Below are 19,740 nucleotides of genomic sequence, written 5' to 3'. Positions count from 1 at the left end.
GTGCTATACAATAAAAGTGACGTGACTTTTCCGCTGTGTTACTTTGAGTCGTGGTGCGGCAGTAAACAAACCCTTGTTCAGCGAACTTCGAGCAACAATGGATCTTCTGGAGAGAATTTCAGCAGAAGAGGCAAGGAACCACGGCAGCAGCTCTGTAAGGGCAGTACTTTGGAAAGCTAGCATGCTTATCAGCTAACATTAATAGTGCTAATATTCAGTTTGCAAATGTTTAAACGGTTTATAGGGTTTCATTGTCTTCATCTAAGCACAGGTTGTTAGCATGTTCAGTTTACCAACAATACTGCTAAGGCTAATGCAACCGGAAAAATGCAATGCAATACGGTAATGGGATAATTCATCACACAGAAACCATGAATGTCTGTGCACATATTCATGTGTATGAAAATTGTTTAAATAGATTTTTGGTTACGCCACTGCAGGTAATAACTGGAAATTGAGCTGCTGGAGGTACGAGATGTCAAAGTCATGCACAGAGGATCCATGATTCATCCTTTGAGACCATGGTTGCGTTTAGAAAAATGTATAAAAATCAATCTTGTAAATGTTGAGATATTTCAGTCAGGACAAAATTGACAAAGGATCAACTGAGCGATATAAAGCCATGCCAGCAGCACAGATAACAATCACTCGTGCAGTGTGGTAGTCTTGAAATTGGATGAGCCGGATGGCCTTGACACAGATGTGTGTTGAAGCTTGGCCATAAATCCATCAGAGCAGGAAACTCCCAGTTTGAAGGTTTATTACACGCTGGTTTGTCATTACAAATCACCTTCCAGTACTTTTTTCCAATCAAGCTGTGCAGATAAATTACTGTAATTTGAATAATAACAATAAAGAATCAAATGGTCTCCAAAAGAAAGAATGTGTCTCCACAAGAATGTGAGAAAGACTGTTTCTGTTCCGACCTGCCCCTAAACTCAGACCTTTGACTCCAAACACTCGTCTCCCTTGACCCAGAGAGATCAAAGAGCCTCTTTGGCAAAGCAGCAGGATGAGACAGGATGTAGGTAGCTTTTTCCCCCCTCCCACTCTCAATAACATTGTAAAAAGCCATCAGAATTAAGAGTTTAGCACAGCGCCAAATAGCTGGAGATTAACTGCTCCAAAAATAGGTAAAATGGGATATGTGTGTGTTTTCGTGTGTGCATGTGGACGACAGAGGAATAAACAGAAAAGAGGGGAGAGACCAGAATTGCAGAACTAATTTTGTAATTTGGCCAAGGAGTGAAAAACAGCCACTCCAGTCATTACTAAAAGTGCAGCCAAAGCTTTTATATGTTTCTAAAATCCTATGACCTACTTTGTTGAAAAGTGAGTTTGCTGTGCACTGGAGAGGTCGAGATTTTGGGTGTGTTTTATCTTCCACCAGCACAGCAGCTTAATTTACCAGTGGACCTGAACTGGAGTTAGCAGCTAAAGTTAGCGCCCGTCTGTCACCTGATGCCAGCCGAGGGTCAAAGGTTAGATCCCTCTCTGAAGACGTGGTTGGGTTTCACAGCTCTGAGGACTTAGCTGTCATTAAATGTCTTTAAAATGTAAGCCAACAATCATAAAACTGGAATTATTTTATATTATTAAATATCAAGTAGAAGGAAAGAAATGCATTTATTAAAGATAATCTTTTAAAAAATGCATTATTCATGTTGATAACTTAATATCCTGTGTTTAGAGTTATGTAGGAAATATATTTTATGATGTTAAAAGAAAAGAGTTTATAATGGAAAATGTGCATTTGGAAAAAGTCTTAATTATAGCTATGTTAACACTCAATCGAGTGAATTAAGGAGACCATAAACTGTACTGTAAAAGTGAAACATGCCTGGATGGCAAATCCTGCAGTGCCTCCATGTGGTGAAACAAAACATTATCCTGCTGCTATAACTATTGCCTTTGAAGGCTGGGTATTTGATCCTAAAACTGTGTAAATCCTGAGGGAACAATTAAGCTGTTAAGACTAGTCAGCAACTACCTGAAAGAGAGAAAAGAATAAAAAGTGATGGGAGGAGATGATACAGGGACTTGGTGTGGGAGCAAGTGATGACGTGGGTGACACAGGAAGAAACAGAGTGACAGCTGATGTGAGTCATGTCTATTTTTATTCAGTCTCTCAGTCTCCGTGGAAAAGAATCACAGCTAAACAGACATGTTATAGCACTCCTGTATCATATCAACGGATCAAAAAATAAATGCTATACTGTAAAAGATTTCCCTTTACAACAGCTGTTCTTCTCGACAAATGAAAAACTACAGAAAACAAAACACAAACCGCTGCATATATGCATACTAAAAAAATAACAGAAATATGAATACAATTCTAATATTTGTATATTTCTGAGGGGGGAATTGACCATATTCAAATGGCAGGACTTTTGTTGTCACACTCAGAGTGGGAAGCATATGAATCTGCAAAGTTGTACTGTGTTGTATTAACCTCAGGAATTTTAAGAATATCCAACTAAAAAGACAATTTACAGAAAATCAAAAATAACATCAGGCCAGATTAAATTTAAACACATTTGAAATCCATTAGCTATTGTCTGACAACAGCTAATGTTTGCATTCAGCCTCTTCCTAACTAATAAAGGGAATGCTATGAACTGGCCAATGCTAACATAAAACAAAAATAATAAAATCAAACATTTCTGATAAATTGGGACGTAGTAAAATTATAGTGATTGCCAGATTTGTTTTTGTTTATACAACATTATGACATGTAAAGGAGCCACAAGCCGGACTCGAACCCGGGCCGCCCATTTGGAGGACCATGGCCTCCGTACATGCGGCGCGACCTCTGCTAGGACATCTGCACCCCTTTATACAATTTTTAACCTGGAACACAACTGTAAAAGATAATACCGGCTTCTTTTCTCCACTTGACATCAGAGGAAAATTTAATCTGAGTGAATGTTGTGAATTAAAGCAATAGCAGGACGTTAAATTTGTTAGTCAGCATCCTTTCAAATATGATATTTCTGGATCGCAACAGGTACTATATGACGTGTACACATTGTGAGGCTACAAGTCCAACATGCATTTCTACAGCTCATAAGCTATTGTCTAAAAAAAACCTCACTTCATCAGTGCTTTACTTTTCATTGGTGACCACACCTCTTTCAACAGTCTTGTCTTCACATCCTCGATTCTTCTTTTTTTTATGTTCATCATCAATCAGTGCATTTTTATTAATTTCCCTCAGCTGGTCCTTTCATTCTGCCATTGCAGACAATTCTTTCAACTTTTCTCAGGTGACCTCGTTGCATTTCCTAAAACACAGTTCTCCCTAAAAAATGTTTTTTTTAAATCACAAGCTACTGTAAATGGGTCAAAAAGATTAAATGTTAAATTTTCTACTTGGGTGGCCATTCTAAAAGGTTTATGTGCTAAAACACGGCTGATAAAAAAGATAGCTGCAGCCCTGATTAACAATAACACAATACTAAAAACACATAGAAAACATTCCTCAGCGCTCCCACAGAGCCATGGTTTGAAATGTCCAGAACAGAGTTCAGTGTGCAGTAGATCCAGGGCGCCAGACACTAGGCTGCAGACCCAGGTTGGAAGTGCTGAACCTGGGCTTTGGGACCCTGGCCAGTTGAGTGCTGCTAGACACTGGCAGAGAGCCACCAGTGGGGCTCAGAGGACTCAGATCTGGGGCACTCTTAAACTGCCTGTTGGCCTGGGCGGTGTTGGAGAGCTGAAGGTGTGAGAAAGTAGGACACTGGACAAGATTTTGAGCATGAGCTGAGGAGAAGGAGGGAAGCTGTGGGAGTGGAGCAGTGGGGGCAGGGGGAGGTGGAGGAGACATAGGGGAGGGTGCCCACTGATGTTGGTAAGGTTGGGGTTGAGGTTGATAAGGGTGGGGTTGAGATTGGAAAGGTTGAGTTTGGTAGGCCTGATAGGGGGTTTGACCAGCTGTAGGTGGAGGAGATGTCATATCAGAGCGCCACAGAGGTTCTCCGAGTGTTGTAGCTGACCGAGGTACGATAACTTTGAGGGCTGGCCCTGTGGATGTTGGGGGAGGTGTTGAGAATCGCTTTACTTCATACACTCTTGCTGTCTTCTGAGGACCACTTGCACTTCCTTGCTGCTGCTGATAGGTGGAGGTATTCTGGGGAACCCCGCCCCCATAGCTGAACAGAGAGGAGTTGAGCTGGTAGGGCTGGTGGTTCATGATGTCCACGGATTTTGCCGCAGCTTTCTTTCCTTTGGATCCAGCTGACCCCAACTTTGCCACCTCTGCCTTCTTCTGGGCTTTCAGAGGGCAGGAGGGAGAGAGTAGGGGGTTGTAACTGATGGGAGGGGGAGCACGGATGTTTGATGAGTATTTCCAGGTGGCAGGCAGAGAAGGTGTGGGTGAGGGCTCCCTTGTGTGGGCGGGGGAGAAAGGTGCGGCAGCGACAGAGGGGGCTCGCTCCACAACATATCGATCCATCCTGTTTTGCCTACGGGCAAACAGTTGGCCTCCCTTCCCTCCCAGCTGTGGCACCTGAGGTGCCTGTGGTTTCGGAGCAACTGGAGGTGGTCTTGGTCCCTTCTGAGCTTGCAAAAAGTTGCAAGCCTCTGCACCAAGCCTCAGCCAATCCTCTTCAGGCCCTGACTCATGTCCAGTTTCCCCACTGGGTGGAGCTCCAGTTTCTGCACCTGGGGTTCTCTCAAAATGATCATCCATGTTCTGGACCATTGACATCAGGTCAGGGTTTGGATTAATATCTTTGTTCTGGACTGCACAAAACATTGGCTTCTTGTTGGCTCGACGACGGGCATCATGCAGGATGCCAGTGCGAGTGGCGGGGACAGAGATGCGCTGCTCTCGTGACTCTATTGAATCAGCTGCAGGAGCTTGCGGAGGTGATGCAGTTTCCATGACAGCATAGGAACTAGGAGTCATTACACCTGTTGTATTGACGTAGGGGTGGACAGATGGTGATGAACCAAGTTGGGCGATGGGAGGAGGAGGGGTTGGCTGGGTATGGAAAGAAGCATGAGTCAGATCAGGTGCATGTGGTGGAGAGACGGGAGAAGCAGCTGTGTGGGTGGAAGGAGATGGATAGGAAGGAGATGGGTGAGATGAATATGACATAGGAGGTTGAGGATAGAAAGGTTGAGCAGGTGGTGGATAGACGAGGGTGCTTTGAGGTGCTGAAGGAGAGAATGGAGTGGATTGGGAAGCATATACTGCAGGCTGAGGGGAAAATGTTGGTGGATTTGGTGTATGCTGGGAGAATGGCGCAGATGACAAAGAGGAGGGAGGAGAGTTCCCAGAGGGGGGAGTGTTGCCATTCGTGTTTCTTGGGGAGATGTACAGAGAGGTGCTAGATACCGCTCTCCTTGGATCTGGCCCTGATGACTGGCGAGAAGGTTGTATGGTCATCATGGAGACTGCAGCTACTGGTTTAGTTGCCGGTTTAGGTTGGGGAGGGCGAAACATCACAGAAGTAACGTTTGCACGGGAAGATGAAGGGCCCGGGGTGAAGGGGCGTGCAGTACGGTTCAGAACACCTGGAGTAGGGCTGAAATTGGCGTTCAGGTTCGGATCGGAGTCAGTGATAAGGCTAGTACTAAGATTAGAAGTAGGATTAGAGTTGAAAGGTTGCCCATTTTGACTTGGAAGGTGCGTTTGAGTTGGGGGACTCAAAACAACACTGGCACGACTAACAGCTACTGACCCCCCATTGGTCAGAGCAACAGCAGGAGGAGACATTGTTGAAGGATTGTTACTGATAGGCTGCTTTGTGAAGCTGCTCTCCAGTCTGGAGCCCTGATAGGCTAAGCTCTCCAGCGCTGATATCTCCAACCCTGGATTTTGATTGACCGGGTTCACAACTCCTGGACTACGATAGTTTGAGACGTCTAGCCCAAAGCTATGATTGGCTGTTGGCGTTGTAGGAGTAGTTGGTGTTGTTGATGGGCAAGCAGAGCTTCGCTTGTCAAGCAGATCTAGATAACCTGTATCCCACGTTGGGTCGAATGATGCTGAGAATCCTTCTTCATCTACTTCTGAACCACTTAGAACTGAACTTCCTCCTTCCTCCTCTGTCTCCCCTTCTGTATCACCTCCTCTGTCTCCCTCAACTTTGCCGAAGCAGGTCAATGTGTATTTCTTGGCCCTCTGCCGGCGTTTCTTGAACATAAGCACCCCTTTCGAGTTGGGGTTGGGGGCATCAGTCAGCAAAGAGGCAATAGAGCGACATTTAGTACGCGCTTCTTTCACCTGTTTCTCCACCAGACTCTCCCCACGCTGCAACTCTGCAAGACAGAAAGAAGATAGAGAGAGATACTGAAATGAATGAGCTATTGGAGAGGAAACAAAGGATGGAAGTAGTAATGGAATTTGGATGAATAAATAACAAGGCAAAGGCTACATACAACGGAAACAACAGTGGGATAGCTGGGATGAGGATTACCACTGACAGACAGGAGTGTGTGATGAGGATTTACAACAAAGAATTCCTGCTGCTCTCCCGAGTTGACTCATACTCTCCAGGAAGGTTAGATCAGGGTTTATCTCCTGCACATATGCTTGTCTTTGCCTTTGTGTCTGCACTTGTGCTCACCAGCATGTGCACATAAGTGTATCTCTGCTTAGTCCAAGGCTATTTAAGACTTTTTAGTACCCTGGCTTACCTCACATGAATATCTTCACTACATAACTATTGAGTGATGCACCCTCAACTCATTCAACTTAACTGGCGTAATATACTTAAAGTTTCTCAAACAAAACAATCCCACAAACACATTAAGTGTCAGACTTTGGGATTCCAGCTGCAAAGTTTTGTGAAAAACTCCCCACGAATTGACATAAAGTGAAGAAGAATATACAGCCGTACTCTCAGCTCTTACGTATTTTGGCAGAGTGGTGCAAACTACATGCTAACACTTTCTAATTTAGAATGTTAGCATGCTAATGTTTGCTAATGAGCACTATACACAAAAACAACTGAGATCTGAGAGAATATCAATGAAAAGTCAAATGTTGATTTTTTTTTTTTTTTTTATCAAAATAGCAAAAGTCAGGGATCACCAAAGACATGAATATGTGTTCTGAATGTAATCCCGTTTGTTCAATATTCATTGAGATAATTAAGTCAAGGCAAATTTGTGAAGTAACAGTTTTTTTCATATTATTCATTATGTACCGGTTTCATAGAAAACAATAAAGCTTAAACAAGCTGAAAAGGCACTACAGATTGTTGTTTCTTTAAAAAATTGTCCTTACTGCACAAAATGACAAATTTTGATGCAACTGCAGGTAGAGTGACTTCCTTCCGAAATTCAAGCTAAGGATCTTCAGTCACGGCCATCAAGTACTAATAATATTTGTATTGATGGGTCATTTTTTATGTTGATGAGAACGTTCAAATAAATCCATATCATATTCAAGTAATACATTGAAAAGGACGGACCACATCTCATTATAAAACAGTGAAAATGAAATGTACATAGAATAGTTTGAATGTGTCTTACCTGCGTACACAGTGTTTGGGATTGTATGTCCACCTACATCTGAACCTGAAGTAGTTGTGAGGTCCCTCATGTCACAAGTATGAGTGTGTTTGTGTCCTTAAAGTCCCTCAGACCCTCCCACACACACTCAGTCCAGTTCTGCTCTGAATGGTATCTGTTTTGTGTCTGTCTTCCAGCTCTTCTCTCAGAGCACAGCCCATGTAAAGACCTTTGTCTGCGTCCAGGAACTCAAAGCTACACATGATGTCAACCGACTATTCCTGTCTACGTGACAGGCATTAAACACCTGTCCACGCTGTGTCTCAGACACAAACACACACGCACACACACACACGCATGCACACTCACACACATACACACACAGACAAGGACGGAAGACCCCTCATAAGAGAATATTTAGACAGCAATGTCATTTGTGGTTTGTTTAAATGTCTCTGTGAGTATGTGTGTGTGTTAGTTTTAGTGTGTGTGTATGAGTTCATAAAGCCATTTATAGTTTAGAGGAAAGCCTGGTCATAACTCTTCACTGATGTGCTGTTCTTCGCTGATGACACTTCACACCATACAAACACTACACACACACTCACACACATAAACACACACACACATACACACACAGCTCTCTACACAGTAACCACCCTGAATCCAAAGGCCATGCATGCTTGTGTGTGTGTGTGTGTGTGTGTGTGTGTGTGTGTGTGTGTGTGTGTGTGTGTGTGTGTGTGTGTGTGTGTGTGTGTGTGTGTGCGTGTGTGTGTGTGTGCTCATGGGTGTGTGTTAGTAACTTGAGAAAGGGCAGGTCCCTGGACACCTCAGTCATCATTTGGTCCTATAGTAAAGCTCACACTAAGTCATTCTGGCCGTCAGTCATTCGTACCTGAGGACAGATCTCTCATTAGAGCGATATTCACTGATATGAATCACAGCTCACTCAGTGCATAACTATGTAGTTGTATCAGATGTGATCATTGTTTCTTTGAAAGTACTGAACTGCTCCATCGTTGCCTGGCAAACACCTGTTGGCAAACTGAGCGGTGTCCAAAATGGCCGTGTGGGGGGGGTCTACCTTCTCTGGTCAAAACAATAACAAACCAGACTCAAAACTTAGAAGGACGACGTACTGCATACTGGCTGCTGCATTGTTGTGACAGAAGCCAGCATTTCAACATAGCATAGTCGGATCATTTTATGATTTAATTCATTAGATATCTCACATGTTGGTCCTTTAACATGATGTCTATGTCGGAAATTTTCAAAGCATTTAGTGTCATACATTTTTTTCCAATACAGCCCAACAGCAATCAATGAATCAAGTGCAATGACAAAAAAGAAGACCAAAATCAGATATCTGATTGCCATGCCTGGTTAAAAGTCTGACGATCACGTCATTCTGTCAGAAAAAAAAATATTTAAAGGCTTATCTGCCTGTGTAAGTAGCAGTATATACCTGCCCACGTCACACTCTGCCTGTGCACTAGCTAGCAAACAAGCTAATCATTAAAGACAAGCGGAAAAAAGTAGTGTGATTAGGTTTGTGATGTGCTTCTCAGCTCTTTTTTTCCAATCATCCTGCATGGCAATTAAGGCAGTGCATCTTTTATATGCTTCGGGGATTGACTTTTACATGATTCAGGTTGGCAACCTCCGGTGGTGAGGCCGCAAAATGAGCCAGTGCAAAAATCTGCAGTTCATCGGGTGTCCACTTGAGGCTGACTCCAATAGAGTCGGAAGTCACATACACACCCTTTCCAAAAATGCCAATTTTCACAGCAGAAATGTACATGTTTACAGCCTGATACAAAACTATTTTGATCTGTTTAGTTATTGTATTCAGCAATACACTTCGGCACACACTGTACGAGGGGTGAATTTGTTTACAACTCATCCCTAGCACTATGACTCAGTCTTCTTCCATTAATATTTACAGTCTATGGTTGGATACTTTCTAAAAAACTAGCTGTTATCTGCTTGTTGTCTCTAATGCTCACTATGTATACTTTCACTTGTGTTAGACGGCAGATTATGTCGCCTTTAGACAGAACCAGGCGAGCTGTTTTCCCCAGTTCCCGCCTTTACGCTAAGCTATGCTAACTCCTCCCCATCCCCATACCTGCGTATCAACCTTACACATACAAAACCGGTATAAATCCTTTCTTCTTGTCCCCGGCGTGAAAGCAAAGAAGTGTATTATCATCCATTGGCATCAGTCTGATCACCAAAATCACTTTTTCAGTAGCAGTTTTCATTATCTTATTTTGTCTCCAAATCTTTATTTTACAACACACAATTGAACACAAACGTTTTTTTGTCATTACTTTTCAGTTTCAGTACATTAACTTGCACATTAACACATTCAGCCAAATTTATGCAACCGCACACTCATTCACCGCATGTTCAGCTGTGTCGCCTATGAGTTATATTCCGCGTCCAGTATGTCAATCAGAAGCTTTGATGCCTATAAATACAGCGAGTGAGGTAAATGCTCAGAATACTGACAGCAGAGACAGACTGCTGTTTCAGGGGACAGAAAGGGATGGGAGGGGGCGAAGGGGAATATCTCTGTGGGTATCTGGTATATCTCACCCCATCACCACCAGCCTGTTAAGGTAACTTGATGCTCCAGTTTTAGGAGATCACCACTAGAGGGTGGTCTAGCCGTTGTTTCAGATTCAAACACTACACCACAAAACTGCAGCCGATGCCTTTGGGGACACAGAAGGAGTCTTTGGAATTTAAATTAAAAAGTAAAAACATTGCGGATAAGTCTGAAATAGTTGCATCACCATCAGAAACAAGATACGTTCCTGCTTATTCATTAAGTGCTGGTCTTTAATCCTCTAACTTGATAAGCTAATGTTCAGATTCAACTGAATAAAGTTGCATCAGAAATCTAAATCGCAATTAGATACTTTTCTTTTCAGTTTTTGGGCAACAAGTAAGCCTCAAGAGAGCCTCTGTAATGCATGTAGTATCTTTGCAGAGTTATACAAAACTATTATTTTGGTTCTGAAGGAGTGGTTAGAGCATGTTTGGGCTGGCGTTGTCTGTGGTGGTGCGGTCCAAAACTTTGTCTTCATAGAAGACCCTGGAGATAACTGTGGCAACATTCTGACATTGTATTTATGGAAATTATATATACATCCATGTCATGCTGTTAGGGTATGGAAGACAATAACTAGTGTTGTGATATCATGTACACTTTTATTTTCTTAACAACTGTGAAATACAGATTTAATCTCCTGCCCAAAACAAAGCGTTCAAGCATTTAACTAAAATGCAACTACACAATGACTGTGTGTCTTTTTTATTCCTGTTTATTTGTGAAATACCCTGTGATGTTTGTTTTTTTAAGGTTTATTTTGGGGTTTTTATGCCTTTATTTTATAGATAGGAAAGTGGATAGAGTCAGATATCATGGAGACAGAGAGAGTGGGGAACAACATGCGGGAAAGGAGCCACAGGTCGGACTTGAGCCCAGGCTGCCCTGCTTGGAGGTCTATGGCCTCCGTACGTGGGGCAAGCACACTAACCACTAGGCTACCGCAACCCCCCACAGTTTTTTGTATTTCAAACTGTAAATAAATATTTCTCTACGTATGTGTACTTACAGGTGTATTGTAGTTTGTAAGGAGATATATACTCACTGGCTTGCCGGGCTTTATCCTTGTAAGTGGTTGAGAGCTCATCACTGAGAGGGGTCATCTGTGGTCCCACCATCGGCACCAGATGTTTACCTGAGCCCGACATCAGAGCCTCTTTAGCCCGCTCAGGAGACACGAGAGGCGGGCAGGTCAGCCCGATGACGACCCCCGCCTCCTGAAAGCCGCTGTCCCCCTCTCCCTCCCCCTCAGCTAACCCCTGATCAGGGGTGGGTGTGAGCGAGTGAGGGGTCAGAGTGTGTGGAGTGTGTGCTGGAGTGGTCCAGTCGGTCTGGAGGGGCTGGTAGATGAGCTCTCTGCGAGGTACGCCAAGAAGAGTCTGACCATCCCACTGCCCCTGCAGGGAAACCCCGGCATCTGTGGCGCTTTCATACCTTAGAGGGAATACATAACAAACTAGGTTGATGTGTTTAATAATTCAGATGTCTAAAATTCTGAGATTGAGAGGTTGTCCCAGTGACTCAGTTGGCCTTATACTGTGTAGTGTTGACATCTTGGGAGGGAAACATTTCTGTCTCATAGTTGATGTCGTGCGACCTAGCCTGTGTTCACAAGAGGAAGATTTTTTCTAAAAATGTTCTGAAACATTGCACTAGATACCCCTCTTTGAAAACTAAGAGAAATAGAAATCTGCTTCTGTACTGGAAGGTCAAATCTTAAAACCTTATCTGTTTATATATATTTTTTTATTAGGATACAATAACAATATCTTTTACAAACAGTGGGGATTGTGGTTGTTAGAGGCTATACTATGTTTCTTGTTGGGCATAAACCAGGTACGTTCTATTTACTTTATGAAATCTTACAACATGTTGATATCCACAACACAATCTTTTGTTAAAGATTTGTTAAAAAGGAAAATAAACTTTTTTGGGGGGAGCAAAACATAGAGAACAGAAAGTGGGCTCTATGTCTCTTACCCGCTCATCTCTGACGTCTCCTCCTCTTCCTGGTTGTCATAGCGAGCAGGTGAGCGAGCGTGTGGGGGTGTGCGACGTTGGCGTCGATGTGTGTGCGACTGTGTGTCTGCATCACTGTCTGTTTCTCCGTAGTAAGCCTCGCTGTCAGGCGGGGAAGTGATGCCGCTTGGTACCCCTGTGGGGGAGAGGATGGAGGAACGGTTGGAGGTGGGAGACAGGACCCTAGTGGAGGAGCGGGTTGATGCTGCGTGGAAACCAGAAGGAGCCCTAAAAACATACAGGTGATGACATGTTGTAAAAATGTCAAACATAAATCTGTTTGTTCTGCACTTCCTCATGTAACAAGATCAAAGAGAGTGTGTGTGTGTGTGTGTGTGTGTGTGTGTGTGTGTGTGAGAGAGTCCATATTCTGACCTTTTGACCCTCAGGTTGAGTGTAGCGCTCTGTGTATCTATGAGGCTCATGGCTTGAGCATGACTGAAATCAGCGCACATCTGGTCACCGATGGCGACCAGCTCGTCATGCTCTTTCAGTCCTGCTCTACATGCTTTGCTGCGCTTGCGCACCTGCGGAGAGGAAAGGGTTAATAACACATTGATTCTTGTAGACAGAGCACAGTAAACACTTATTTGACGTTGATAAGAATGATTTGCCCTTCATCCTTTTTAAAGTAGTTAACTTTTAGAAGAGAGGTTCTCTCCTTTCTCAAAATGAAAATACTTGAAACGATGCTTGAGATTTTGCCCTGTTACCTATGCCTATAAGGAGTTGCCAGAAGGGTTATATATCTTTGGGGAAAATCAATCATCACAAAAAAGATTAACTTCATGGAGATACTGAAGGAGTAATTATAATTATAATGATTATAATTGCATAATTCTATGCAATATAGTGTATAATGTTCTCATTCTTTGCAAGCCTGGGAGTAATACAAATTCATGAGCTCATGTTCTATTTGCTCGATGCATTTTGTCCCTCTTACTTTCATACAGATCTGCATCTGATCAAATTCCACCTCATTCTTTTTCCAAAAAAAAAAGAAGTGGAGTCTTTCTCTTAGGTGCCATTCACCCCTACTAAATGTGCAGAATGGTTTATTCCAACCAGATTGAAAGTGACTGACGCTGGAGCGCAATGTCATCCTCAAAGAAAGCACTATCGGTTCAAATGCAAGACAGTTGCATTTATAACATAATTGATTATTGTTTAATCAAGCTGCATTAAGGTTTTCAAACACTTCCCTGTGGTCTAAATGAAACATCTGTGCTGTGCTTTGGTCAAAATGTAACATGAATCAAGCCCCAGAGGAGGTTTGTGAACTTGTATAAACCAGCTCTCTCAGAACGCTCCGTTTTGGTGTGTGTGTCTCTTTAAATGCAATGAGTCCGCCCCCCAGTGAGTTTTCCCGGCACTCCTCTGTAGCGAGAATGAAAATGGCCAACCTGCTCAAAAGTTTTATTCTCGGCTGGGGGTGGAGTCCATGGGTGGAGATATCAGGGAAGGGGAGGGTATTGATTTTTTTTTTTTTTTACCAGAATCCCACTGTGATGTCACAAGTTGAGCAGATTTGAAACGGAGCGTTTTTCTCTGTGTTGTAAGACTTATACAGACCACAAACAAATGACTGGATGGGTTTATTTCACATTTTGTGGGTCGGTAGACACTCAGGTTACCCAAATATATGTTCAAAAACACTGTTAAAGTGGAAACTGAAATAGACTGCATACTTATTGATATCTTATACATATTTTGATGTGGACAAATGTAAGTGTTTAAAAAAAATAAGAACTGCAGATGTGATTTTTTTTTTTCCCAAATTGTCAGTATTTATAGCAAACTCTTAAAGTTAATTGGGTCATTTGCGTGACATGTGTGTGCTCATAGCAGTTTTAGATGAATTGTTTGGGTTGTGGTGGTGCGGGCCCCAATGTCATATCTTCTCTTGAGACCTAGAATCCCCTGACGCTGTCCCTGCTACAGATTGAATGTGGTGAGTCAACTCAAGTTCCCTTTGATAAAATGTTCTGTAACTCTGCCAACATTTGGAGGACCTGATGAACAGTGCTCAGCAACGGGCAACCCTTCTAATGTTAGACATCCTGGTCCCTGTTTGAGAATAACTCATGAGGTCATGCAGCTGCTCCTGGAGGTCGCTGAGATATGATGTCATAGGATCCTTCAGGAAGTATGTTGGCCGAAGGAGGGGCGTATATATGGGAAAGTATTCTTGTAAACTAGATTACTGTGTCCTCTTAAAGAAGAATCCTGGGCCTCACACAGACGCACAAACACACACATCTTATCACTGTAAAAATGTTAAGAGGGGGAAAGTGTTCCTGCACTCACTTGGACTCTTTAGAGGATGCAGTTTTTGTTTTTATCAGCAACTCTTGACCTAATAATCAGAATGTGCAAGCACAAGAACACATGCAGGACCAAACGGTCTACATCGTACTTTCCCACTCACACAAATATACACACACACACACACACACTGCACAAGTGAGCATCATGAAAGAGGGGGTCTGAACAGCTGCATCACCAGTCTGGACGTTGGGGGATTCCTGTCATTCGCCATATGTTCCTCACAAACCCAAAATAAAACCTTACCGAAAAGCATCAACCACATTCCTAGACAGACGAAGAAAGACTGGCGCTACTTTGACGGGAAACTGAATTAAAAAAACGTACAATACTATTAAACCCCTAATTATGCGTCAAGAACGTGTGCAAGTGTCTGTGTGTGTTTGTGCGCTTGTATCTTTGTGTGTGAACAAGAGGCCTTCTTTTTCCATGCTCCGCTTCCAGCTCCTCTTAAATGAGCTATTCTGATCCTGCAGTTTGTGCTCCCGTCCCAACAGGGCTTATCTGAGGTATGCCCAACAACCCACACAGGAGCAGACACACAGACAACAGGCCAAAAACACCTACACCAACAAGAGGAAGCACACACTGATCAGACTCTGATTAAAGGTGACCTTATCAGAAAATCCCGGATAAAGGAGAGGTCTTACTGCAGCCAAAATCACACCACCTCTATTTCACATCAGAGGTTATGACAGCTTCTGAGTGGCCGGCCAACTCTGTAAACGTCAGTGGTGAGCGAGGTCGCGTTCCTCCCCTCCAGAATAGATTTTCTTATTAGAGAGAACATTCTGGACTGTCAACAAATATAAACACGGACACAAAAAGCCAGCAGAGAAACCAAACAGAAAAAGTGGAATATTCCTGGGATTAAAGTCGGATTATTTGGTCTAAATAAAATGTGCAATGATGACAGGTCTGAAAACAAGTTCATTATGTGTTCAAAGTCGACACATTCATGTCGACAAATGTGTGTGTGCTGTGTATCTGTCCACATAAATTCTTATAAAGTGATACAGACACTTCACACTTATATCTGCTACTGAACGATTTTCAGGATGCAGTCGTGAAACTTGAGAAAATACTATCCCCTAAACACAATCGAGCAAACCAAACAGTTTGGTTTGTGATTTAAAACACCTTGCAGTGTAATGACTGACAAATGAAAGTAAATACAAGATAAAATAGACACAGAGGCATTCTGACATACAGTAATAGATATCGAGGAGTCTTTGTGGTTGTAGCGATCCCATTTTCAGCATTTTTCCAGTGGTTAGGGTTGAGCCATTTAGGTTGAAAAGGAAGTCACCTCTCCCTTTACATCTATATGACAGTTTGGTTTTTGGACAAAACAAGAAATATAAGGACATCTTGGCTTCAAGAAAATAACATTAACACCACTTTCTGGCAATTTATAGACAAACCAACTGAACAATAATTCAAGGCAATCATTGCTAGATGACTCTATAATGAAAATAATCATAAAAGCTCTAAGTGTAAGTATACTAGGTGATACGAGAAGTATATTAAATGAGTGATATCGTTGTTCAGTGTTGTCATAACAATATAAATTGAGATAGATTAAAGAGTGCATATAAGCTATTACTCAGGTTCAACGTCATTTTTTTATACAATACCTGTTTGCAGCATGTCCCACCTGAATCCAACATTGATTTTAAATCAATGAAGCTTCATCTGACTGCATCAAAGTGGTAGGAAAGCATGGCCGTTATAGCCAGGCCTCCTTCCAATAGTTGCATTGTACACATGCTGAGTGAAAGAGTTTTGCTTTTGACATATAAAGGGTTTATTGCGTTAACTTCCGACTTTCGCAGTGTGTTTATTGCAAAGGCTCATATCCTGATCATGATCAAACTGTGATTAATTGCACAACCCTAAAGTATACCCCTCTATTCTGATGATGCTGCGTACTTTTTAACAATGGCCCCTCCTACGCGACTAAAGATAGATTTTATTATGACATTCCATTTTACTTTCTCTGAATTCTTCTTGTTGGATATCTCCTCTCTTACACTGAACTAATACAAACATGCACTGCGTTGTGAAGGTCATGCACTTTTGTCGATAAAAACATCTTGAAGTATCTGTTTCTCTTTTTTTTCTGTACTGTATAATACTGTAATGTTGGATGTGATAGAAAGAGGAATTCTTGTGGTCAAAATTTCTCCAGAAACCAAGATAATGTTGATTTTTCTTTGATAAACCTTACTTATAAGCATAGATGCTAAAAGATATTGTGGTTGAGTTCCGGATTCCAAGCATTTTAACATGACTTCACTGTGAAACTAATCCATCTTCAATTCAGTAATATGCACTTAAAGGTCAGTTTTGCCTTCTAAAACTAGTGAAAGTCAAAATACTAACCTAAAGTGGATACACACAAAAAGTGTGTGAAACAAGTACATTCAGGCACCAGAGGTTTCTGCTAATAATGACTCTAATTCAATTAATCTGTTATTCAGATTTTTGTCCTCGACTGTAGGGTTTCTAACCAAAGCTCCAATTACAAACGCGGCAAACCACAAAACTGACCACCAAGGCCTCAGACCGCAATTTACAGCTGCAGTCTCTATCAAACCCATCTACTCATGTTACCACCTTGGCAGTAACTCCTCTTCTCACACACACACACACACACACACACACACAAAAGGGATCCACTATACCTTGGCCACCTGTAGAGGTTTTTGCTGCTCGGCTCCTCCCTGCAGCCTGAAGCCCCACGGAGCTCCTCCTGAGAGGCAGACCACGATCTCCTCCGCTACCATCCCAGCTCACAGCCTGCTGTGTGTGTAAGATGGGATTTATATGTTTCTTCGCCCTTCCTCAGTCCCTCACACTGCCAGAGTCAGTGAGTGAGGTCTCCTGCTCCTCTCTGTGACCACCGAAAAAATCTCTCCACCCACAAGAAGACAGAGGGGAGGCTGGCTTTCATCTGCTCCCGCTGGAATGCTGTGTCGGAGGGTGGGCACTCAGGAGGGTGAGAAGGGGCATGAGAGTGTGTGTGTGTGTGTGTGTGTGTGTGTGTGTGTGTGTGTGTGTGTGTGTTCATCCTCCCCAGTATTCAACACTTGCCATGTCACTCTCAAGCACTCTGTTCAGGAGGGGATGCTTGCTGATATACTCGCCCGAAATAACCACAACAGCCACTCCCTCTTCGACCCCCAGCTCAGTTGGCCTGGCCAGCAGCCACGGCCCACAGATTTGTCTTCAACCCCCCACCCCTTGCCCCCACCTGGGTGCACAGACGTGGGATTAAGGATGACATATTTTAGGGATTTCAGCTGGATGACTGTCTGCATAGTTTAGCAGCTTCCCAGCAAGTTCTAGATGTAGATGTTATCCTGCAGGTCTCCTAACAAATGTCATTTCCGTCCCTTTAAATGACTTTTTTTTGCGAAATGTAAACAAATAAATCTTTACAAATTAGTTTTGACCATGAGGGTCTGATTCTTTGTTGGAAAGCCCCTCTGATAAATGCTTTCCTTCGTGGCTGAATCACATCAGCTTCAACGTCTCTGATCCTGCAGAGGAAAAGCAAAAGGATAACAGTACCCAAAATGACCAAACAGCACGATATATCTGTCCACCTTATGAAACTCATGCCAGGTTTGTGATGAACTGCTCAGTTCCATATATGGCCTCATTTTCAAGTGATCTGGGACAAAATTTGGCTCATTAACTCAATAACCTAAAAATAAACCATAGCCAATAAAAGCAGCCACATACAGGCTAAGGCTGGTTCACATTACCAATTCAGATGGCTACCCTTTGTCACATAATTATTATTATTTGAAAAATGAACAATGCAGTATGCCCGTTAGCTAAAGCAGTGGTTCTCAACCAATCAAGCCTCAGGACCAACCACCAACTCTGTCATGAAAAATTACCCAAATTATATATTTTCTTACCAATTAGATTTATTAATTGAAATAAATGTGCAGTATGGACCTCAGACAGTACAAAACATTTGACAGAACAAAGAAACAGAACACACAAACATGTTTAAATATGTTTAAAAAGTGCTTCATAGACTTTTTGAGAGATGTTTTTCCAGGCACACATTCCCGACCCACTAGTGGTTATAATGTTTATTAACAAGTCTTGTTTTGTGTAATTAAATCAATCACATTGATAGTATTGTGCAAGTTCTATCTGTGGATATGTTGTCATGTTGCGTTCACAAAATGCACAAAATTGCATGTGTTGTTAATGCATGGTATTAGCTTACAAACACCTGAAGGCGTCCATGTTGCTTTTCAGACTTGTTGGCAACTGGTTACAGGGACGTGGTCAACCCGGGTGTGATGTCATTCCAGGCTCCAACTGCTGAGGTAAATGGAACGCACCATTTTTCATGCCATGTCGTGCCTCCTGAGAGCCATCACAACCACCACCACCAACTTCTGTCCCTACAAGGAAAACTTCTGACCTCTGAAAACTGGAAAGTGTTAATAAGAAAACGAATGAACATTTTAGGGGCAGCCTGTTCTTGATAGAAATGTTCAGGGGGAGGGGCTACATGTGTGAAAACAGCTAATGACTCTGATTCAGAAGGTGCTCTGCCTGCCAAACTACTTGATGACTGAAATGATCACCAACATCACCCCAAGCATTAAATTAGAATAGAATAGATGTTTATTGCCATTTGCACAGGTACAGGTACATTGGAATTCTTGTGCATTTCTCCCTGAGTCAGCTTCTACAAAAAAGTTAAAATTATATATAAAATAGAATAGCATTATAAGAAAAAAAGAAAGAGTACAAAAAAGTAAAAGTAAAAATAAATAAGTTGTAGTAACAGCTAAGTGATTTAAAATAAACTGTACAGAAGGTATACACTGTATTAATACAAAAAAATAACAAAGGGGATCACTGTACAATGAAATGAAAATATGAATATGTTTTCTTGTCTCTAACTTTCTACATCTCTTATTGCACCTGAGGTTATTACACACATTATATAATTGCACTGTTTTTAGTTTTTAAGGTTAATATTGCACACTTGTATTGCACTGTGAGGTGGTCAACTGTCCATTTAGTCTGTGAGGTGTGGGGTGAAGTACTTCCTTCCCATATTAATGTCTTGTGCTACAAGTCTCATCTTCTGTAAAAGTGAATAAATAGGCTTAATAACTTAAGATGTAGGCTATTGGTGACAGACAGGCCTATATCAAACTGGCTGATATCAGTTGACCAATAGGCTACATCTAAAATAGGCTACATGAATGTTAAAAATATGAAATGCAGCATGAAGACTGGATGCTTTCTTTTCCTTTTAAAGTAAGCTC

General features: G+C 42.2%; 1 protein-coding gene across 1 annotated transcript; it reads right to left on the bottom strand.

The window, feature by feature from the left end:
• Positions 1–2,095: 2,095 nt before the first annotated feature.
• On the bottom strand, positions 2,096–17,494 carry LOC109993332 (synaptopodin 2-like protein). The gene is made up of 5 exons (XM_029279777.2): positions 17,116–17,494; positions 12,479–12,630; positions 12,065–12,331; positions 11,130–11,518; positions 2,096–6,267 (listed from the first exon to the last, which is right to left on the bottom strand). The coding sequence occupies exons 1-5, from the start codon at positions 17,215–17,217 to the stop codon at positions 3,527–3,529; spliced, it is 3,651 nt and encodes a 1,216-aa protein (XP_029135610.2). The 5' UTR covers positions 17,218–17,494; the 3' UTR covers positions 2,096–3,526.
• Positions 17,495–19,740: the final 2,246 nt, after the last annotated feature.

This window comes from Labrus bergylta, chromosome 21 (assembly GCF_963930695.1).
Source record: "Labrus bergylta chromosome 21, fLabBer1.1, whole genome shotgun sequence".
Classification (NCBI taxonomy): domain Eukaryota; kingdom Metazoa; phylum Chordata; class Actinopteri; order Labriformes; family Labridae; genus Labrus; species Labrus bergylta.
This window is presented reverse-complemented; position numbering and strand designations above follow the sequence as displayed.